Source organism: Musa acuminata, chromosome BXJ2-3, assembly GCF_036884655.1.
Source record: "Musa acuminata AAA Group cultivar baxijiao chromosome BXJ2-3, Cavendish_Baxijiao_AAA, whole genome shotgun sequence".
NCBI classification, from domain to species: Eukaryota; Viridiplantae; Streptophyta; class Magnoliopsida; order Zingiberales; family Musaceae; genus Musa; species Musa acuminata.
This window is the reverse complement of record NC_088340.1, coordinates 43,279,142-43,301,797: the sequence shown is the minus strand read 5'-3', so window position 1 is coordinate 43,301,797 and position 22,656 is coordinate 43,279,142. Positions and strand designations below refer to the sequence as shown.

The 22,656-nt window shown below is 42.0% G+C and overlaps 4 protein-coding genes across 4 annotated transcripts; all 4 read right to left on the bottom strand.

Moving 5' to 3' along the window:
• Window positions 1-1,301: 1,301 nt before the first annotated feature.
• Window positions 1,302-5,569, bottom strand: LOC135608472 (formin-like protein 8). Its single transcript, XM_065101399.1, has 4 exons — window positions 3,931-5,569; window positions 3,639-3,838; window positions 3,020-3,261; window positions 1,302-2,498 (listed from the first exon to the last, which is right to left on the bottom strand). Exons 1-4 carry the CDS (start codon window positions 5,157-5,159, stop codon window positions 1,725-1,727), a joined length of 2,445 nt encoding a protein of 814 aa, XP_064957471.1. The 5' UTR covers window positions 5,160-5,569; the 3' UTR covers window positions 1,302-1,724.
• Window positions 5,570-7,264: 1,695 nt separating this feature from the next.
• LOC135608471 (calcium-transporting ATPase 10, plasma membrane-type-like) lies at window positions 7,265-12,770 on the bottom strand. Its single transcript, XM_065101398.1, has 7 exons — window positions 12,028-12,770; window positions 11,655-11,709; window positions 9,580-11,531; window positions 9,333-9,491; window positions 8,747-8,918; window positions 8,357-8,655; window positions 7,265-7,839 (listed from the first exon to the last, which is right to left on the bottom strand). The coding sequence occupies exons 1-7, from the start codon at window positions 12,202-12,204 to the stop codon at window positions 7,591-7,593; spliced, it is 3,063 nt and encodes a 1,020-aa protein (XP_064957470.1). The 5' UTR covers window positions 12,205-12,770; the 3' UTR covers window positions 7,265-7,590.
• A 999-nt stretch (window positions 12,771-13,769) lies between these two features.
• Window positions 13,770-17,502, bottom strand: LOC103979859 (small ribosomal subunit protein eS1). Its single transcript, XM_009396080.3, has 7 exons — window positions 17,391-17,502; window positions 17,256-17,303; window positions 17,046-17,151; window positions 14,819-14,956; window positions 14,554-14,739; window positions 14,264-14,464; window positions 13,770-14,099 (listed from the first exon to the last, which is right to left on the bottom strand). The coding sequence occupies exons 1-7, from the start codon at window positions 17,399-17,401 to the stop codon at window positions 14,004-14,006; spliced, it is 786 nt and encodes a 261-aa protein (XP_009394355.2). The 5' UTR covers window positions 17,402-17,502; the 3' UTR covers window positions 13,770-14,003.
• A 2,993-nt stretch (window positions 17,503-20,495) lies between these two features.
• On the bottom strand, window positions 20,496-22,615 carry LOC135608469 (F-box protein At3g12350-like). The gene is made up of 2 exons (XM_065101397.1): window positions 21,483-22,615; window positions 20,496-21,333 (listed from the first exon to the last, which is right to left on the bottom strand). Exons 1-2 carry the CDS (start codon window positions 22,389-22,391, stop codon window positions 20,866-20,868), a joined length of 1,377 nt encoding a protein of 458 aa, XP_064957469.1. The 5' UTR covers window positions 22,392-22,615; the 3' UTR covers window positions 20,496-20,865.
• Window positions 22,616-22,656: the final 41 nt, after the last annotated feature.

Genomic DNA, 22,656 nt, shown 5'->3' with positions numbered 1-22,656 from the left:
ATGCGAAGAACGACAATTAGGAAGTCAGTTGAATATTATCGTTCGAAACAGATGAATGGGGTGTGATAAGAAGATAAAAAAAAGGAGAGAATCGAAGACTTATGATTTAGTTACCTAACAGCAGCAGATAAGCACGTGTGGGTTAGCGACATGCTAAGTATGTACATTATCAGTACACCATATATAACATAAGACACGTCAATTTCCCAAACAGTGGATGTTCATCCTGCACTATCGAAAGCTATATCAGGAAACCACTATGCGAAAAAAAGGCCTTATATTGGTTGGAAGAACCTAATATGATACTACAACGAAGGAGATGGCCTCCTGTAATGTAAAAAGAAGAACATGTCTTTTCTCTTTGTAGAACTGGATATAATAGACTCAAATTCCCCGCTCGGTGACTATTCCGTCTATATCAAACGATCTAACCTGTTTGATCTTGACACTTATTTTTGGGCTAATTATATATTATTCATTACGATTAATTATCTTTAATGTCCCGGTCCTTATATTTTAAAAAATTGTATTGGTATCCATATAGTTACGAAAGTGAAATATCTAGATTCATTTACATTAGTTTTATCGATAAAAATATAAAAAAAATAAAGGGTAAAAAGATAATTTTAAATTTTGGTGACGGATGACGTTGGTGGTGGTAGACATCGCTGTTGGCGTTAATGCCGATGCAGTTGCTTGGTCGCATCCGATAATGATAAGGTTCACTCTCATCGTGACGCCACCCATCTCCACGAGGAGTGCACCATCGATCTCATCATCGCCCCCCTCGCTTTGCATCTACATCAACGTCGACGCAAATGGTGCCTCGACTCAAAGTTGGGATCATCGAAGCTCTTACCACTCCCCACTACTCATGTCAATTTCGATACCACCTCTTACTGAGCAATGCGTTAGCGACATGATGACCATCATCATTTGTGTCAACAACAATACAGAGCAATGCGAGGTGGACGACGATGAGATTAGCGACATGCTCCTCATGGAGACGGGTGGCATCACGATGAGAGCAAACCTTATCATTAATGGAGGCGATCAAGCAATTGTGTCGACATTTATGCCAACACCATCCGTCATCGAATGTTAAAATTATCTTTTGACCATTTGTTTTATGTTTCCATCTATAAAACTAACATCATTAAGATAAATAGACCTAGATATTTTGCTTTTGTAACTATAGAGTACCAATACAACTTTTTAAAACGTAAATACGCTAAAGGTACCTAACTACAAATGGTAATATATAATTAGCCCCCAGTTTTCTCACTATATGATCAACATAGTGGTCAAAAGCAGAATCTGAGGCTTCCTTTTCTCTTCACTATAAGATTTACATAGAGAGAGAGATGATCCTCTCGCTCTCCAACTCAAAACGTATAGGCAAGAAGAGAAGTATGTGATACAACTATCGAAAAGAGGAGACCTGTACAAGAAACAAAACACAAAGTTCTATATTTCTATCACATGGCAAGTAGATCAAACACTAATCTATCCTCTGATGATACTCTCTGCTCCTGTAAACTTCGATCTATGTAATAAACGTTACGATGATGCCTTCCTCAAAAGGCATTGCTTATTCTTCTGTATATATTGTGCCTGCCAATTTTAACTTATTTTTCACCTGCTTTGGTCACCTTTTCGATTGCCAGATTACTGCATTCCTTATCACCCGATCGAGAAACATAAGTTGATCATCTCTCATGGTTTTATGAACTGTCCTCATCTGAATTGGCATCTTGTCCCCACCGTCCGAGGATTGGACGCAAAGCACTTGCAGATGTATGGAAGGACCTAGCTGATCCGACTACCGTCCTCTCGTGCAACATGCCCACTTCCTTGCAGACATTATCTAGCACTGAGAGGAAGTCCCTTACCACCGTAAATATTCTGAGAGGGTGGGCTTCCTCCTTTGCTGCATTCCCATGAAAGTATTCCGTAGTCTCCTTTACTAGGCTCATCACCCTCTTTTCCTCGACCTTAACACGATCAATCTCCCTTTCGGCCTCTTCGAGAAATTTCTTCATCAACTCATAAAAATTCATACCTTGTGTGCATGATTTTGCAAGCTGTAAAACTGACCTTATCTTCTCAAGCCCAATTTCTAGCTTGGAGACATAACCACTGAGCACATCTGAGTCCATTCCAGCTGCCTTCCTGACATTTCCGAGTTCACTGCTCAACCCAGCCACCACTTTCAAGCCTTGTTTCTTGAATTGTTCTTCTCTGACCTTGTCAGAGAGACTCTCTGCTGTTGGTTCAGCACCTGATCCTTCCGACCGCATGATCTCTTGCATGACAAAATGCAGAAGTGTGGTTTTTCCATCAGTCCCTTCCACGTCTGCGAGTTTTAGAAGAGTATCTAGCTTGAAGGCTTTCGCCTGACCGCGGTTGGTTCCCATATTCATCCTGTTTCCAGTCCTCAGAACAGCTTCCAAGAGCTTACGGAATAGTCCACTGCTTCTTAGATCTTCACATGCTGCCTGCAGAACATTTGAGGGACTATGAGCCATGCAATATATGGACGATGATTATAAAGGTTTTGTTTATTTCTTATGGTTTATCATTAGTTTGTAAACTTATATAAATCTTCAGTACATTTCAACAGTATTTTTTTTTTTCAGAAAAAAAAAACTGTGTGCGATCCAGTTCCATTTCAAAAAATATCAAGTGGATGCTATGATAGGGGTACGTCAGGCAGTTTTAAAAAGCACCAAAATATTGAAAATAGAATTTAGAAAGAACAAGCACAACAACTATTAGCCATGATTTATCCCATATAATGAGCATTCAATTGGCACAGTATGCATAATAAATTTATAGGTCAAAGAAGAACTCTTAAATTAATAATGCATGCTAGTATATTAAGAAATAGGAGAAATCATACTACAGTTAAAAGTAAGAATAATTCAAGCTAAAATTTTATGGCTCAGACTTCCAAGAACAAGTTTGTAAGTACTGATCGGAAATATATTTGTTTCTCCTTTCAAAGCAATAGTTTTACCTCTAAGGTCTCAAAAGATTTCGTTAGATAGTTGACTTCTGTCTCAAAAGTAGCTCTGTAGAGCAGTGCATCAACTCTTTTGAAGGCAAATGGTATGTCCAACACTACTTTTAGAAAGCGCTCGGCCGAACCTAGCTTAGAAACATCACCTGTGTAGCCACGTAATCTTAGTTCTTCCTCCTTAGTCGGTGCCATCTTAACCAAAGTTTCCAAAAGCTCAGCTCCTAAACACTCGGGATTACCTGTAGCAGACAATTTTATCACTCGGTAACATTAAAACATGCAGTATTCATCACAATTCAGCTGCAGCAATTCTAAGTTAAGAGGCTCTATACTCAGAAAATTATCCGATCAGCTGTTGTACTACTAATGTCAAAACTAAAAGAAAATTTTTTGTTGGTAATTGGAGATAGATTTCAAACTAGTAAGACAGGATCAAAAATAGGGAGTAAGCTGCAATAAACAATTTATCATTGGATGACCCCGCAAGAGATAAATAATATCCAACTTGACATATAGAACTGGGATGAAGTCATATCAAATCATTTTGTGCCACATGAATAATTTAAGGAGGCATGAGAAGAAACAAATTAACTTTAGAGAAAGGATGCATTCTTACCATCCAACAGTGCTTCGGAGACCTCATCTGTTGTCACTTTCAATGCCCTCAAGAGTATTGCAATATTCTGCGACTTCTTCGGATCTAACACTCTGTTCTCCTGCTTGAATGGCAGAATTCCCTGTCTTCTGCTTGCATCTTTAGGAACAGAAGCTATGGTGTTGTTGACAAACAGAGTCTGAATCACATCCTCATTCACTCTGCCAAAATGAAGGGAAAAACTTAATGCTAATTCATGGTTTCGGTAGCTTTGGAGATCAAATTGGTAGAGAAATCTTCAGGAACTTCTCACTGAAATGAGCTTGATTTCAATTGGTCCCAGACCATTGCTCGATCGGAGCTCGCTCTAACTTTGTCCCAGTGTAGAGGCTTCAACTTGGGCTTTGCATCACCCTCCAAATCCTCCCTCGCCTCTTCAATTTGCCGTGAAGAACTAGCGACTTCGTTGCCGACCTTCGCAGGAGGAAGTGGTATGTTGAACCGTGCTGCTTCAGGAGGAAGAGGATTCAGCAATCGACGCCTGGAAAATGGCGCAATTGGTGCCACAGGAGCTTTAATTGGCTGTTCGTCTTGCTCCACGGCTTCGACAGGTGGTGGCGGCGGCGGCGGTGGCGGAGGGGGTCGTGGATTTCTGGTGAATTTGTCTATCGTGGGAGGAGGTGGCGGAGGTGGTGGAGGGGGCGGCGCCGGTGGTGGAGGTTGTTGTTTCATTGGTGGGATTATCTGTCTGACTTCAGCTTTCGAGTAAGTAGTGAGCTGCATGGAGCGAGGAGCAGAGTCCGCCTCCGCCGCCGCCAAAACCAAGAACTCCTTCCCGCCGCTGCTCATACTCGGGAGGCTCCGCCGCGAGACTGGGCTACCTGGGCTCTCGCTAGTGGCGGACGCCAACGACCGCTGCGCAGTATAGAAGGTGTCCTCATCGGAGGACGCCATCGACAGAGGAACGATCACCTCCCGCGAAGCCGTCGCGGTCAACGAAGGCAGCGGCTGGAGCTCGGGGCTCGGATGATGCATTTCCAGCATCCGCTCCAACCCGAGTTTCCGATAGGGCGATCCGTTGGATTCGCTGCCCTGCCGCCACCCCGAAGCCGCCGTAGGCACCGTGTCCATGGTACCGGGGTAGAGCAAGTCCTGCGCCGCCTCGGAAGAGGCTGGCCGGCCTTCCCACCGGCCGCCGCTATCATCTCGGCCCATGACCTTCCCGGCGTCCGGTGACCTATCAGCCCTCCGGAGTCGGTACAAGAACAACCCCAACAAAACCAGAACCACGAGGGCGACCCCGGAGGCGGACGCCGCGACAGCGACGACCTTCTTGGACGCCGACGATGCGGATGGCCCGGAGGAGGTGGCGGCCGCTTCAGAGGTGTCCGGAGGCGGGTCCAAGAATTCCAGTGGCGGCGGCGGGGGTGTCCACTGGACGGGGTACAGCGGCTGGTGGAGGACCCTCCGGCTGCCGCCACCGCCGTCCGAAGCGGAGGCGACGGCGGCGCAGAGGAGCGAGAGCTCCACCAGTAGCATCATCGCGTGACGCTTATCCAACGACTTCCGTTTCCGTTTCCGTTCTCGTTTCGCTTCGGTGGCGAGGGGATTGAAAGTGGCAGCCAGAGATGAGATCCGTGTATTCTTCCTCGGCCTCCGTCTACTCCATCGGACGCCGACAGAGTGACATCAGCGAATCCCCCGCTCGTCCTTCGGCTCGTGGTCCCGATCCCGCGCCGCCTCCTCCCCCCATCTTGCACTCGCACATCTCCCTCCCTCCTCGACACCACCACCGGATCCGCTGCACGATCACGAACACGGTGAGCTACTCCATTGCCACCATCTCCCGTCGAGCTTTACCATACGGCGCACGTAAAGCATCTGCTTTCTCTGCGCCACGTGCAGGGCCGGAGATAGCGGAGAATACGGCGCTACGAATTCCGCCCCATCAAGAACCGGCATCGTCAAGGAACCACTCGATCCGATCGGACGGTCTCGACGAGCAGAAGAGATTGCTTGCGATTTGGGTCTTCCCTTCGGTAACATCACAAGATGCTTAGACACTATATAAAGCATGTCGAGGCAATGTATGTATGCAAAGCATGCAGATTGGCGACGGGGAGGGGGTGGTCGCGTCATGTGAGAGAGAGTGAGGAAGAAAGGTGAGCGAACCAAAGGTGTCGGCGAGGCAACAGTGACACGACGTCAAAGGAGATGGCCCCTTCGCTGACGCTCACGGTCTGACCGTGCCAACAAAACCGCTCCTTCCGATCGTCATCAGTCACTGCTCGAATGCGATGGAGTTGTGGTCCTGCTTGTGCCCATCTCATACACGAGCTCGTTCCGCCATTGTCATGGAAAAGAGTTTGCTTTCACGATGGTGAAGCGGATGCGCTGAAGAAAACGCCACGTCTGCAACCGCAAGTCAAGTGGAGCGGAGGCTTCCGGATCGTTGCCAACGCGACCTGGTTGCAGATGAGGAGGATTCATCGTAGGCAATGAAGATATTCCCAAAGATAAAAGTCCATCTTCGTGAAGAGTTTGGGTACAGAGATATATGTTTCTTAAAGATCAATTGTTTAATGATAGTGATAATATTGAGAAGCCAGAAACCTCTGATAATATGGGTCCAGTTCCTTCATCTATAGTTCATGATGTTCATGAGGGAGATGAATAAGAAGATTGTGATGAGAATTCTTGTTACGATCAGTAACATTTTGAGCCGTGGCCTTGGGGCCGTCCCGGCTTGGTTCGGGTCCGGAAGGCGGTGATCTCCGTGAGGGCGCTCCTCGAGCCTGCTGAATCTCCGAAGGCGGTGATCTCCGAAGGCTTCGCACCTGCACAAAGGTCAGGTCGAGTCGGAAAGATTCAGCAGGCTCGAGGAGCGCCCCCACGGAGATCACCGCCTTCCGGACCCGAACCAAGCCGGGACGGCCCCGAGACCACGGCTCAAAAAGTTACTGACCGTAACAATACTAGTGATGATACACCTATAGTTGATGATGCTGAACCAACTAAATAGCAAGGGAAGTTGACACAGAGTGCAAAGAGCATATTTCCCTGCAAGCACAATCTGATGATTCAAGAATCACACAAAGAGCAGATGCAAGCATCAAAGGACTTTTGCTTCATTCATTCAACACATGATGGCTACCTAATTGTCTGAGCATCACTGATACTAACAGCAAAAGGATTCATGGCATTCCAAACAACACAACAATTATTTTGTTGGAATGAGAAGTCATAGATTGGGAAGTAAGCAACTGTAACACTCCAAAACCAATAAGACTAGGATTGATTTATAAGAATATGATGATGTACTATTGTCAACTTCTAGTTAGTCCAACAGATTCGGATCATGACAGCAATAACAAATCCTATTGAAAAAGAACTACAAGATTAATCATCATCAACTTGATATCTGTTGTCACCTCAACGAAAACTGATTAAACCAGTAGATGCAGAATTTGATTACTTGTATCCCAACTTAAAGCCATACATCAAAAGGCTCTTCTTGTCAGAACCACAAGGAACCACAGATAGTTGATAAGATTTCATCATTTACATCTTTGATACCTTGTAAAGTCTTAATGATTAGTTGATCAAAGAACGAAAGCAAGATGAGCAGATCAGAGAAAGGCATCCATAACTAGGTTAATATAAAGATACAGACAGAATCATAATTCAGAATGAAAGAAAATAAATCATCGACCTTATATAGACCCCTTCATAAGGACATGTTTGCCTTTGAACAAGAGGCCCTTCAAGCAACAGCACAAAGTTAACTAGGCCTTAAAGATTAAGAGGAAAAAACAATAAAAGAAAGATACAATTATTCTGATGTTTTTCTATCACTTTCATGCAACTGGCCCCATGGTCTCCTCATCAAAAACCCATGGAGGTAGGTAGTTTCACGAAAAAAAAAAAAAAAAACTTCAAAAAAAATAGGGTTATCTCCAAAGGCACCGATTCCTTACTTGGATTCCACAGGCACCATTTTGATGACAGCAGCAATGGGCATACCAAGAAACCCAATGAACACACAGACAAGCCACTGTGATAAAGTCAATGGCGTTGTGCTTGCAAAATCTCCAAGAAACTGAACAATTATGAATTGGAAGATGATGGTGCAAGAAATGACAGCCACGAATACATAATTCTCTGATATGTCATGAAAAACATTTATCTTTTCCATCTCTCTGCAGCTGATCTCATTGAACACCTGCACAAGAAAAATCAAGGTATTAGAGCCACATGAGTGCGCTCCAGTTATATAAAAATATGTGCTAAAACAATTTACAGCATAAAATTAAAAAGAGACAACCTACTATCCAACTTAAATGACTACATAGCATATGATCCATACCATCTGAAAATGTTTCCAACGGATTTAATTAAAATAGCAGTGAATTTATAGTCACCTGTCACCCAACATCCATGCTAATGCCTTTAGAGCATGTAGATGTCATGGGATCTAAAGCTCTAGTACAAAATGAAATTCTCATTTCAATTAAAAGGATTGCTTGTCAAAACAGCAGTTTGTAGGCAATGGCTTAATGAATGGTGATTTTGAAATGAAAACTATTAGCTTTGTACACGTAAGTTGGTGTCATGTGCCCAAGAATTTTGATTCATAACATATGGATCATATTCCATATCCTTCTATTGTATTCATCATATTCTTTCAAAAACATGATAGAACAAAAACAATCATAAGTACATGAGTTTCACGAATTTACCTGACAAAGGACAAAGCAATTGAAAATGAGGGTATTTAGTCCAAGATCAGATTCAGGGCCCTCAAGTCGAAACAGCACTTTCCCCTCTCTCTGGAGATACCATATTACTATAAACTGGTAAAAGGATTGTCCTACGATGTTCCTCCACATTGCATTGCTAATAAAATTGCCTTTTCTTCCAACAGGAGTCCTTTTCATCAATTCATCATTAGGTGGCTCAGTGGCTAATGCAAGTGCCCCAAGTGTATCCATAATCATGTTCACCCAAAGCAGTTGAACAGCAGTGAGGGGAGCATGTCCTAACATAGAGCAAGCACAATGAAATGAACAATGAGGGATATGATCTTAAGGTACACCAGAAATTAGTACCATTGAAGGGGTTAGATTTACCAGTTAAGCAGGCTGAAGAGAAGTTCACTATTAGAGCAACAATATTAACAGTCAGCTGAAACTGTACAAACTTTTGAATGTTTATGTATACAGACCGGCCCCATTTTGCCACAGTTACAATAGTTGAGAAGTTGTCATCAAGAATAATAACGTCAGCACTTTCTTTAGCTACCTGCGTATGACAATAATAATGTCATCAAGATATGTAATCTTTGGAAGAAACAATAACTGGACTTCTTAATTGTAAATAACTTGGCCATCAACAAACTATCGATAATTGTGTATCTATTGATAATTATGAGTTATAAATTGGCAACCTACATTACAGCCTTAACTCTTATATTTGTGGATTCTAGAATCAATAGCACTTCAAAGCTAATTATTTGCTGAGGTCATTAGTATTAGTCAGTTGCGAGAGCAATGCCTCCAGCCATGAGAAATGGGTAGATACTATGGTTGAAGGCACTTTCTTACATGCTCCTTTAGAAGCAAAATGCTTAGAAATTATGTAAGCAAAGAATACTATGTCAGTTTCTACAATATCAGAAACAGAATAATTAAAAAATAAACATGCCATAATTACTACCTCAGTCCCTGCAATACCCATTGCAAGGCCAATATCAGCCTCGCGAAGTGCTGGTGCATCATTTGTGCCGTCGCCAGTCACAGCAACAACTTCACAGAACACAGTGCGCAGATGCTTCACCAAAGTGTGTTTATCGAGAGGTGAAGATCTAGCCATTACCTGGTAAGTTCAACACATTAGCAAGTCAATGATGATAATTCTAACATGTAAATGTCTGTTTGATGTGTTGAGGTCTAAAAATTAGAACCTGAAGTTTTGGAATCAAATCCCTCATTTCCTCTATACTCTTATTCCTGAACTCAGGACCTTCAATAGCCTGTCCATCATTAGTAAGAATACCACATTCTCGAGCAATAGCCTTTGCTGTGTTTATATTATCCCCTGTAACCATTCTAACTGTAATTCCAGCAGACCTACAAATTGCAACAGACTCTTTTACACCTGGTCGGACAGGATCTTTGATGCCAACAATTCCAATACAAGTGTATCCATCAACAGGGATATGCTCATCAGCTGCAAAACCATTCTCAACTTCCATATAGGCAAGGCACAGAGTGCGAAGTGCTTCGTTAGCAAAACTTTCAATTACACCGTTGAGATGACCAACTGTTGCTTCATCAAGTGGGACAGCATTACCTGCAGGATCTAAAACTTTACTACAAGCTGCCAATATAATTTCTGAAGCACCTTTACAATGGGCCCGGCATCCTCCTCCTGGAAGCTCGATAACCACTCCCATTCTCTTTTTCATGGAATTAAATGGTTCCACTTTTACAAGCTTAGTTTCTTGGCGCACAGCCTGGAAATCCCCACCAAGCGACAAGCCAAATTCCAACAGTGCAGTCTCAGTTGGTGTTCCAAGAATTTCAAGTTTTCCATATTGGGTGATGACAACTTCTCCACCAGTGTTATTAAAGATAGATTGCATGAGCACTTTTACAACAACATCTGGAACCTGGGAACACATAATTTTGACCTCTTCATGATTACCAACCTCCTTGATACTTCCACATATACAAGCTTTCACTACAGTCATGTGATTGGTTGTTAATGTACCTGTCTTGTCACTGCAAATTGATGTAGATGAGCCCATAGTCTCACAAGCAGCAAGATGGCGGACTAGTGCTCTATCATTCATCATCTTCTTCATGGCAAAAGCAAGGCTCAAGGTTACAGCTAAGGGCAATCCTTCGGGAACTGCAACCACTACAATAGTGACTCCAATGGCAAAATACTCCAGCAACTCCAACGCATCATCTGCTGACCAGGTCCAGTGTGAACCCTCTTGAAACTTGCGTCTAAGTTGTCCTTCAGCTAGCACAGCAAATGTCACAACTGCAAATGCCAATCCAATTTTCCCTATAATAGTTGCAACTCCATTCAGTTTGACCTGTAATGGAGTTTCATCATCTCCTCCCTCACTGAGGGTGGCCATCAGCTTACCCCATTGTGTTCTCATGCCAACAGTAGTTACTAGCATTTTACAGGATCCATCTTGTACCTTAGTTCCAGAGAGAAGAAATGGGTTGTCAGCATTCACAGCAACAGGTTCACTCTCTCCTGTAAGACTAGATTCATTAATCAACAAGGAAAATCCAGACACAAACAACCCATCAGCAGGAACTTGATCTCCAATGGCAAGGTGAACTATATCACCAGGAAGTAGATCATATATTGAAAGTTTCTGCCTAAATCCTTCCCGTGTAACCTGTATGGATATCTTCTTCTTCTCTTTATCCAAATCTCTGAACTGTAAAGACTGTCGATAATCACTAGTTGCAGTCACAAAGACGACTAAAAGTATGCTACTGACAATTCCAAGGCCATCATGTGCACCTTTTGGCCATCCTTCTGTGGCAATGCCAACAACTAGAGAAACAACAGCACACACGGCAAGGATCATGAGAGTCATGTCTTGAAGCGCTTCCCAGACGAATACCCAAAAACTCCGAACCTCGCTCTCCGTGAATTTATTCACTCCATAAACATTTTGCCTGCGTCTCAAACTCTCGTCAGCAGTAGTTAGACCGTTGGTAATGGATGTGGAGAGTTTGTCTGCAACACCATCTATACCACCATGTATCTTCAACTTCTTCACATCATGGCCTTCAACTATGGAGCTCAGTTCATCAGCGCAAATTTGGAAGCCTGCTTCCTTCACTTCATTAGGTACAGTGTATTCACTCTGCAATGCGATACCTGAACACATTTGTTGATGCACAATTGAAACAAAAGACTGAAGAAGAAAAATCCTTGAAGCCAAAAGTGCAATCATGCTTCCATGACAAAAAAGGAACTACATTTTGACAACTGACAGATTACCATGGATAAATTGCAATGCAGCTTTTGAAACCAGAACGGCAACTCGTAACTTCTCCTGGAACACATAACATGAAAAATCAATCTCTCCCGTAGAGATAGAAGAGTGTAATGCATAGAGTCAATGCCAGACTTTTATGTAAATGGGAAAGCACAACAACAACTTCAGCATATTTCTTACTGGTATGAATGCCTGTAATGGATGTCTAGTAGCATAACAGGAGCACAATGAAAGGGAGATGCTTTCCAAGTAAACGAGAAGTTTGGCATCAGATATGAAACCCAGAGAACAAACAGGTGATCGACTCAAGAGGACCAATCTATTAAGGATCAGTGATGTTGGTTGTCACAACGAGGAAGGAAGCTAGGGCTGGACCTGATTCGACCGCATCATGGCGGCGGCCTCGGAGCGCTTGGAGAGGTTGGCAGTGAAGCGGAAGCGGCGCTTGGGGTTCTTGACGACGCCGACGAGCTTCCTCCATCGCTGGAGCGACTCCTCCGGCGAGTTCTTCGACTTCACCCCACCGAAGTTCTGGTTCAGGTAGCTCTCCATCCTCCCCCCTCGCTCCCTCCTCCTCCTCCCCCTCCTCCCCCCCAGCGCCCTCAATGACTACACGAGAAATAGCGAAGTGAGAACGGAACGAGGAGGAAGAGGAGGGAGGAGCCGCAGTCGGAGCAGCTATTGCGTAGTTCCTACGAAGCACTCGGTGCGTAGAGGAAACGAGAAGGGAGTTAGCTCATTGCGAGGGAGAAGGAGAGGAGGAGGAGAAGAAGGAAGGAGATTTGGATCCGCAATGGGCTGAAGAGAGGGCCACGTTACGATCGCATTTGGAGGAGGAAGTCGCCGGAAACTGCGGGGAGGAGCGGAAGAAGAGTTCCCGGTTCGCTTGTGGCGACGGGTTCGCCTTCCTTTACCAGAAAGCTCGTGGGCGTGACCGACCCATCACGTGATGTGTTGGCTCAACTGTTTGATGAAATGAGTCGCGTTTGGGTCAACCGGAATGGTTAGCACATTCGATCCAAATCGATCGACTTAATAATCTAATTAGGTCGACCTGTTGAGCCCAACCCAACATCGTATCGACGCATCTGACCCATTAAACTCATCTATTAATATTCCAAATGTAATTTTTATTTTTATTTTTATTTTTATTTTTATTTTTATTTTTATTTTTATTTTTATCAACGCGTGCTAATTTAGCTCGACCAGAGTCGACTGAGCCGATTCGACCCAACCCAGTTTGATTCACTAACTGATTCGATCCTCGACATGACAAGTCCGATAACATAATATTAAATATAAATTTAAACATAAAATTAAGTATCCTTTTTTAAGGTAAATAATACAAAATATATTTTAATAATTTATCGTAAATTTTTTAATTAAAACCTGTTAACTAAATTAAATCTTTATTAACTAAAATTCTGCTATCTTTATCATCTAATTAAATTTATTAATTTTTTATGAACTAAATTAATTGACACTAATAATCCAATTAATTATCATGAATAAGTCCAATTTGGACTGAAATTTAACGATCAAAATATCAAAATCTTATGAGCTAATTACATATGATAATCCCCTTTAGTTAGAGGTCAAAAAATTATATTGATATTTTTATATTTACAAATGTGAACATTTCAATTGATAGTGATCGACGATAATGTTGTTAGGGGTCATAGGTGAGTGTGTTATGCATCAACGTCGATCAAATATGCGGGTCACTCTACATATGCATCAACCCAACGTCGATCAGATATCGTCGATACAATTACCAAATGACCCTCTCGTCACTCGATACGTCAGTGTAATTGTTGAGCGACATCGCTTTATATCTACCCAACGTAGTTGCTGAGCGATACCGCTCTATATCTGCACTAATGCATATGCCAAGCGACGAAAGATTATCGATACATATGTCAAGCAACATCGCTTGACAACTTCAACAACGTCAACGCAGATGCTGAGCGACACCGCTCATTTGCGTCCACGATTCTTTCACCTCTCAACAACTGCATAATACTAACATAAATATAAAATGATAAAATAACCATTCAACAATTCCATATGCATTCTTATCCACAACAATCATCTCCCACCCTCAACGACATCATCCCTCCACCAACTAAAATATCATAATTATATTAGCACTCCCCATTTGTTATGAAGATTAAGAAAACAACACAGAACAAGTAAACTTAAAAAACATCTGAAAAGCATCACCTTAAAAGTTGAAGACAATTACTCGAAATAAAATGAGGAAAACAATAGTCAAGACTGCATCCCGCACAAAATCTGCTAAAGAAATGATTGCTACCTCGACAAAAGAAAATATCAAAGCAAACGTAAGTTTAGGCTCCAACAACTTCTGCTTCACCTTCCATCTGGACATCTTCTGCAGGTCTCTCCATTTTGACACCCACATCCTCCTTGTAGTCACCATGAACCTATCAAATCAAAATCCAACTACTTTGAGACTACTCGACTTTACAGACCGAAATCATACGGTACATCAGATTCATCCATTTAGATCTTAAAATGACATCCAAAGTTCAAAGAAAGTGAGAAGCTGTATATTACAATTATATTGAGAAAGGCATATAGAAAGTACCTCCATGAGTTTCCCTAAATCAAACTTGGGAGCCTTCAGGATTTTGACTTTGCGAATAAACACATTCTGCAATGGGAAAATGCTGGCCGTTGCTTTCTCAATCTCCTTTCCAATGACCTCGGGTATGAATTTCAGTACCAAATCCTTCAGATCGCATGAGGAAGCTTGATTAACCATAATTTCTCTCATCTTGCGGCGTATCTGAAAACAATTTTGAAATGATACTATTTATTATTCATTCCACAATTGTCCATTAAAAAGATTTAGTTTGCATAGTGAAATGAACTTACCTGTCTGATCTGACTAGACTGGGCATAACAGGTGCGCTTGACCTGATTTGGACGTCTCTTGGTGAAGCCGATACAGAACAAGCGCAAAGTGTAATTGTCAGTAGTCTTCACATCAACATGTGCTTCAATCAGTGTCTGCCACTTCCGAACTAAGTATCTGACCTTGTCAGTTGTGAGGTCCATGCCCTAGAAGAAAGCCAAAGATATTAACACCAACAAAGTAGCATCTATGAAGTTAAATAATACAACAGTGTCACAGACATACCCAGAAGTTAGTTAGGACATTCTTTCCTTGCACATCCTCTGCACGAAGCCGGATCTTCCTGTGGGCTTGATCCTCATCATTCTGAAGGTCAGCTAAAGAAATTTCAAAGACTCTGTGTTTAAGACCCTCAGAAGCAATCTGAAACAAAAAGAAACCTAATCTGGTGAGCAGCTGTCTATCAAGAAAAAAATTGGGAATACATTGCAATCACAGAACTACGAAACATGAAATCACAATAACTCAAATCACGTGAATCTACAACAAAGCAATGAATCAGTATAGATGCAGAACAATAGACAATCAAATTAAAGCAACGAAAGAAGTACAAACACTAATGCAAATGTCTGCAATGATAATCTAGGAGTATGTATCAGAAAGGTGCCCTTGGTGTGCGTATATTCTCCCAGTCTAGGCATGACATAACCACTGAAACAAAGTATCAATGAGAAGTAGCCCAATATGATCAAACAGAAGGACACTTATGTTCCAGGGAAACCAATATCCTCAGAGGCCATGAACCAACCTCACCTGAAGCAAAATCATTTATGGGTGTCAGCTTCTGTCGGTCTGCCCACAAGATGTAAACACAAGCATCCATGTAACCCGTATCTCAACACGTAGTAACTATCCATTGAAATGACAGCTCTAATATCAACCGAGTTAATTAATGAAGCTTTGGTGAATAGAAAATGGCCTGGCACAATATGATTAAAAAGATGGACACTTGAGTTCCAGGAAACCAAAATCCTAATAGACTATGTTCACTGGTGCCGGCTTCTGTCCACAAGCTGAAAAACACAAGCATCCACTTAACACCCTCTCTCAACAGGTAATAACTACACATTCAAATGATAGATCAAACATTAACTAAGTTAATTGCAGAGACTTTGGTGACCAGCAAATGGCCTGGCCGTCTGCACAGGCCATTTATATCATAACTAGTTTTACTAGTTTCGTAAACTAGTAAACTAGTTTACAATGCCCTTAACATTTACTAGTTTCGTAGGATGGTGCGGAGTGTTAGCTAGTACAACGCTCTAGGATATTATCTAGGGTGGGTTCTCTGTCTTATTTCGTAACAGTGTTATGTAGAGACTACTGGCCACGACGGACCACCTTGAACCCTTTGTTGCGCAACTGTTTAAAGCTTGTGAAGCTTATGCTTACAATTTGTATTATTTATCAATTTATTAAAATGTCTACTTGTGGGAACCCGAGTTAAATGTTTACTCTAACCCATCTTCTCTTAAGGAACCATAAGAGATTTTTGGGATACTGACCATTTGTAAACAAACAAGCAAGGGTATCACACAACTTAGGCAAAACCAACTAAGTCAATGACATACAAATAGAGTATAGATCATATTCCAAATTACATACAAGAATTGCCTACAATGTTTTTCTTGTCCTCCTATTTGCGATTGAGATTTTACATCCAGCTACTTACCCCATCCCTCTGTGTTATCATCTTAAGATTACATGCATGACACAATATTTTGAAATATTTATTGGAGAGCAACATCAGCTTCTCCTACGACCACAGGAACAAAAACCACTGGTCAATTATGTCCCAGGAGCACCCGGATTGATCATAATCATTTTGAATATGCTAAGGAATTAGCTCTTATGAGCAATTCAAACAGATGATTTTTGAATATGCTAAGTCACGTGATGGTCTTATCATACATAGATCTCCCAAATGATCATCTAGAATGTAAACTACTACAACAACAGTTTGAAGTACTGGATAATCAAACTTGAACTTTTCATCCCAAGTTCAGACCCAATAATTTTTCTTATTTTCTCTGCAAACCTCTACTTCTCTATGGCTATCCTAATAAAGCATCTGCAATGAAACTATAAATTTTGTAATTCTCACGATCTCATAATGAAAGCTATTTAGTAAATTAAACAGCATCTATTTTGTGCTATCTACAACTTCTCATTTTAAGACATGTATAGCTAAAAGCAGACATAGGAATCGAAAGCTGCTTGGCTTCTTGCGCTAAAACATACAAGAAGCATTTTAACTGTGAGTTAAGAAAGGGGTTTGTTTGCTTCAAGAATGAAGCAATAAAATCTCCGTCTTACAAACAGCTGTGCTTACAAATCCATCACCATGTGAATCAAAGAATATTAACACTACCATAAGCTAACAGAAGTCCAACAGAATTGAGGGAACCGATCCAACTGGAGGAATTCAAAAACAATGATCAGAGTGACAGACCTTAGTGCCCTGCGTCCTCGAGACAAGTGTCTTGCCGATGTTCCTCACGTTGAAGACCGACGGCGCTTTGATGTCGTACCAGTCCTTCTTAGCGAAGGGATCAACCCTGCAACATATCAACCAGATAAAAAGCCAGATCACTATTTGCACGAGATGGATACGAACCCGATTGAGAACGGGCAAAGAGGAGCGCTAGGGAGTGAAAATTACGCCTTCTTCTTCCCTCCCTTCTTTCCCTTGGATATCCTCTTGTTCTTCCTGAGACACCGATCGGAGACAGAGAAAACGGTGAGAAATGGATGAAACTAAAAGCTGTAGAAAGAAGGATCAGTACGAAATCCTCACCCGACCGCCATCTTTGCTCCTCTTCCTCCTAGGGTTTTAGCGCGAGGGGGCGGCGAAAGATGCGAGGGTTTGCCCTAAAAGAGAGGAACACCGAAGCACTTTATAGACATGACCGCTTAAAATCCATCGAATCGTGATGAAGGATGGCAGGTCAATCTGACGGTCGATAAGCCACGATCGATGACGGCCTTCTGGGCCGCCTTGAGGCCCAATAATACCTGAATTAATAATATAATTAAATCATAATCTCCTTAACCATTTGGCTGACAACAATTACAGCTAATTAATCAGGTTTAGTTCATTATTTGATGTTTCGTTCGACATAGGTCCAGTTTCGAACATGAAATGATACAACGGATCGTCAAAGACAACTGAAAACATATAATAGGGCTAATGTTGGTGAGAGCCCGCTTCACCTTCGTGCAGTCATCCATCACCTAAATTGGTATATATAATACCAATAATATATGCCGATTTGACGAAGAACTTGATGGATCCATATGCGAGACAACAATCTTAAGAAGTTAACGACCTTTAACGTTATAATCCCAATACTAAGCAAAAAAAAATTGTTAGCATCATTATAATTATAAAAGTAAAATATTTAGATTCATTTATAATCATCGATTTTATTAATAAAAATATAAAAATAAAAAAAAATTTAATATTTCAATTGGTAATGACGAACAAAGTTCTAGACATGATGTTTTTTATGTAATACTTATATATGTCCGTGTCTTTTGGTTTGTTCATGCTTTATACATCATGTAGAGGGATGGTCGAATACTTAAAAGCCTCATTTTAGTTGGGTTTGATGGTCTTCTTAAGTTTGTAAATAAAGATTGTGTCACGTGGATACTTGTAAAAAATATTCGATTTGTAATGAACAATTTTAACCCTTTGTTGTGCATTTTAATTTACATTGTCTATGAAGTGTTTTCGAAAATATTTGCTTGTGGATTCCGAGTGAGGCGCTTTTTCTAACCTGTTTTCTCTTTTGCAAGTCCTAAGGGATCATGGGAGGCTTCGAGAAGGTTGACTTTTGCGGATAGACATGCAATGGTGCCGCACGACTTAGACAAAACTAACTAAATCCGTGACAAGACGACAGTGGTGGTGATTGACGACACCGTTGAGGGTCGCAAGTGATTGTTATGGATGAGGAGAGCGACAACGAGAGACTCAAGCAACGTCGCTCGACATCTGCATCGATGATCCTTTCACTGCTCAACAACTACTTCATTATTACTGGCACAATTATCGAGTGATATTATTTACATCGACGTCAATGCTAAGTAACCCTCATCATAGCTCTCCTCATCCACATCAACCACCGACGATCCTTAGTAGCACCAAGGTCATCCATCATCACCAACTAACATGTTAAGATTATTTTTTTATCATTTATTTTTTGTGTTACTATTGATAAAATCGAAAATATTAATAAATGAATCTAAATATTTCACTTTTATAATTATAAAAATATCAATATAACTCTAGGATCAAAATACAGTGATTAACTACATAGTATAACCTATAATTAACCCTTAAAATATCAAAAGAAAAATTGAATGTAAATCAAATGGGTTGATGAATAGAGCCATTCGTGGGCCAACAATTTCGGAACACTCTTAAGGATAACATTTAACATAACCCTACAAGAAGGTGACATCCATCATTATCGCAGTTGAGAACAACAAAGAAAGCGACAGCTGATGTTACAACAACTAGCATCTTGCTTTGTAAAGCTCGAAATGATCTTGCACGCATACACACATGCATTAAGTATCAACAATGGTGATAAGCATGGGGAAATCTATTAGAAGATGATCAACATAGTGATAAAACTGTGGACTGGAAATGACAGACAAATCATTTTAAATAGACATGTCATAAGTATCTCAAGTAATGTTGGTGATTATAGATGAAGCAAATTACAAATGTAGAAGAATATGTAGGTCTCCCACGATTGAATGAATCCATTCCACACAATGTATTTCATCATTCGAAGAGGAGGAACACAAAGCATCTGGCCAATCTCAATAATCTAAGTATTAATAGGTCATAAACATGCAGAAACCTACCATTCTCTTGGTCTGCTTACATGAAAATGAAATTAATGCAAGAATAGAAGCTGACCATCAAGAATAGAAGGCCACATTTCCTTGAAGAAAACATTAACTTAACTGATTAGTGATTATAGATGAAGCATACTCTACAAATTTACAAAATTATGAATGTTTCTTGCAAGTTAAGCCTTAAGACAGTTCCAATGTTCTAGCCTCAAAGTTGATAACTCAACTAAAAGAAGTAAGAAACATAGTGCAATAAGAGCCTTATGTCCATGTGATAGTTATATACAGGTGGCCTAGTATGCAGCTTGCTACATGCTAAAGAATGAGATAATATATACTTCTATTGAAGAAATGTCAAGTGATTGAATTCATGGTAATTGCCAGTAGCATTTGCGTAGGAGAAGGGACTTGCGGATAGCATTTGTTCACTATAAGAACAATGGAGAACACCACGAAGTACATTTATTTTCAAGCTCAAGAATTGCACAAGCAGGATTAAGTATGTAGAGTTGCTAAAGAAACGAATACCAAAGAAGAGCTTAATAGAAGCAGGAAAAAAGATGGATTGCATGGGCATGACCCTCAAAGTTGAACAGCGGTTTCATTCAATTAGTTATATTTTCAACAAATCTATCGACAACATATCTAAATTTTCTCAACAAGCTTTACAAAATAACAAGAAGCTAATTAAAGAATTTTGCCCTAAATAAAGCACATTATCACATTACTCCAATGAGCTTAGTCTCACTAAATAAAACAATCACACCAATAACTATAGAGAGCTAATTAAATCTGAAATAAACATCTAGATTTGTATAATAAAGGATTTAAAAAACATCTGGAGATAACAGCTTTGTGCTTATGGCTCTAGTAAGAAAAACTGGAAAAACAGGCAAGGGACAAAATTATAATCACTGAAGTTATTCGAAAAATGTGAACTGTGTTACATTAGTCACATAAACATTGGTCACTTCAACTTTTTTACGAGAGTACTAAAAAGGACCATCCCATGCTCACAAAAGGAAGAACAAGCAGAAACTTACCATCAATCAATAATAGGGTTTGTAACATTACATGTTCATGAAAAAAAAATTGAGGAAAAGAACAATCTTCATATTACGTATTTACTACTTATATTCACAGTCTGCATTTCTGCATACTTGCCAATGTCGCTAGACTAGACAAGCACAACCATAGTACAAAATAGGAAGGTATACCTCATTTTGTTTGTGCTTACAACATACCTTACAACATACCATTATGAATTCTGCACTTGCCTGAGCCTCCCTGAAATGTTTGACTTATTTAAACACCAACATAGTGCAATGTCAAGAGGGACAGGATTGTGAATTATTAGTATATGTAGCTATAATTTATACAGAAGGAAACTAAGGAACGGTTTATAAACCAGAAAGATTGCAGAAATGCTCTACAGGATCAAGGAGAGACCCATTTAAGGCGATTTGCTTCAGGTCGATGGTATAATTATTACGAAGGAATCCAAACCCAAAGGTTCCATCATCATACTCCCATATCCTACCCTCCACATTTCTTGGATCACCGGAAGAACCAGATAGGCTTGGAATTACCAAGTCATAGCTAGAGTTGATTCGGAGTATGCGTGAGACAACTTCGCTCCTTATGCTTTTCCAATTTGAAGCCACAGGACGGATATGCTCGCGGCTTCCATACAAATCCTGTTCCTCTATGGGAAACGGTGATTCAAGAAATGCAGTGCTTGAAGTCCAGAAAACAGGAGAATAACCCGAGAATTGTTCCCCTGCTTCGCTGACCCTCCGGCAAGTGATTCCACCAACATCATCATAGGTGACGAGGTAGAACTCAAGGACCATGTCCTCGGAAATGCCCTATTGGAGGAAATGTTGTTTCAAAGACTTGCACTGATCGAAAGTAAAAGCAAACAATAAATTCATGTAGAAAACTCTCAGTATCTCTAGGGGGCTGCAAAAGCAAAGATATTCCAAACATAAAACAAGGAGGAAAGAGAAGCAAGCACCTTCCACAAGCCCTGTAAAGGCCGTTCCACGGTGGGATGGTAGTTGTTGATCTTCACGAAATGCTGTGTGTCCCATCGCCGCCTTCCAAAGCGCTCCCTTTCCTTCTTCCTCTGCCTTCTCAAAGCCTTATCACTACCAGGGCTCGTTCGGTTAGCAAAGTACCGATAGATCTCTGACATCAATCGGTCTGGAGGGGACGTGCCCTCGGTTCCAAGCACCTCCACCGGAAACCCATTGGAATCTTCTGCCCAAGCATCCGCGTAGTAGCTTCGATTCTCCTCCACCACAAAGTGGTTGCAGCCCATGAAGCTAACGGTCACGGGCAGCAAGTCGGGATCTGAGAGGCCCGAGGATGAGATCGAGGAGTCCGACACCGAGCCCAGCATGTCTGAAGTCGACTCGAAGCGACAGCCAGGGTGGAGGAAGTTGACAGGCTCGCCGTTGGGCGAGAGGCCCAGCCAGAGAAAGGGCACCTTGAGGACGCCGTATCCATCGCCGGTGGCCTCAGGCGACGGGGAGACACGGAACCCGGCGATGTAGGAGGGGCCCCACTCGAAGAAGACGAGGGGCGGCGTGCCGGGGCCGCCGTGGCCGATGCGGCGCCAGAACCCGATGAGGTGCTCCCAGCGGTCGAGGGCCTTGTAGAGGCGCGCGAAGGGGGCACGGCGACCGAAGGCGGAGGGGGATGACCACGATCGGGGGCGGGTTCTGGAGACCCAGCGGCGCTCGCACATGGCGAGCCAGAGCGGGCTGTCGGGGGCGGCAGCGCCACAGAGGGCAGCGAACCTGCGGGAGGTGCACGCGAAGGCGGCGACCTCAGCGGGGGAGAGGAAGGAGAGAATGTTGAGCTGCACGTCCTCCGGGAAGTCGGAGAACGACATCGCCGGCGCCGGATGCGGCGAAGCCATGTCTTCGGGGCAGGCGTTAGGGTTGGGTATCCGGTCGTGGCACGGCGGTGATTGGGATTCGGGATCCAAGAAATGAACGAATTCGATCGACTTGGAGGGAGGAATTGTGGAGTTTTCGGAGTCGTAAGCACGAGAGAGAGTCGAGAGAGAGAGGGGAACGGCGACGTTTGTTGGCTTCCCAGAGATCTCCGAGCGAAGGAATATTCGAGGAACTTCGAGTAATTGGGAAGGCTTCATGGCCTGAGACGTGGCTCGGGTCAGACGG

What these genes read in the sequence shown, in the direction of transcription:
- LOC135608471 (XM_065101398.1), bottom strand. Translation starts at nt 12,204, where the DNA reads ATGGAGAGCTACCTGAACCAGAACTTCGGTGGGGTGAAGTCGAAGAAC. An exon ending in TGCATTGCAATTTATCCATG is followed by an intron (nt 11,532 to 11,654) that starts GTAATCTGTCAG and finishes AAATGTGTTCAG; the next exon opens with GTATCGCATTGCAGAGTGAA. An exon ending in CTCTTCAGCCTGCTTAACTG is followed by an intron (nt 8,656 to 8,746) that starts GTAAATCTAACC and finishes GCTCTATGTTAG; the next exon opens with GACATGCTCCCCTCACTGCT.
- LOC135608472 (XM_065101399.1), bottom strand. Translation starts at nt 5,159, where the DNA reads ATGATGCTACTGGTGGAGCTCTCGCTCCTCTGCGCCGCCGTCGCCTCC. An exon ending in TTGAAATCAAGCTCATTTCA is followed by an intron (nt 3,839 to 3,930) that starts GTGAGAAGTTCC and finishes TCATTTTGGCAG; the next exon opens with AGTGAATGAGGATGTGATTC. An exon ending in AATCTTTTGAGACCTTAGAG is followed by an intron (nt 2,499 to 3,019) that starts GTAAAACTATTG and finishes AATGTTCTGCAG; the next exon opens with GCAGCATGTGAAGATCTAAG.
- LOC135608469 (XM_065101397.1), bottom strand. Translation starts at nt 22,391, where the DNA reads ATGGCTTCGCCGCATCCGGCGCCGGCGATGTCGTTCTCCGACTTCCCG. An exon ending in CTTTACAGGGCTTGTGGAAG is followed by an intron (nt 21,334 to 21,482) that starts GTGCTTGCTTCT and finishes TTCCTCCAATAG; the next exon opens with GGCATTTCCGAGGACATGGT.
- LOC103979859 (XM_009396080.3), bottom strand. An exon ending in ATGTCCTAACTAACTTCTGG is followed by an intron (nt 14,740 to 14,818) that starts GTATGTCTGTGA and finishes GCTTTCTTCTAG; the next exon opens with GGCATGGACCTCACAACTGA. An exon ending in AGTCTAGTCAGATCAGACAG is followed by an intron (nt 14,465 to 14,553) that starts GTAAGTTCATTT and finishes AATTGTTTTCAG; the next exon opens with ATACGCCGCAAGATGAGAGA.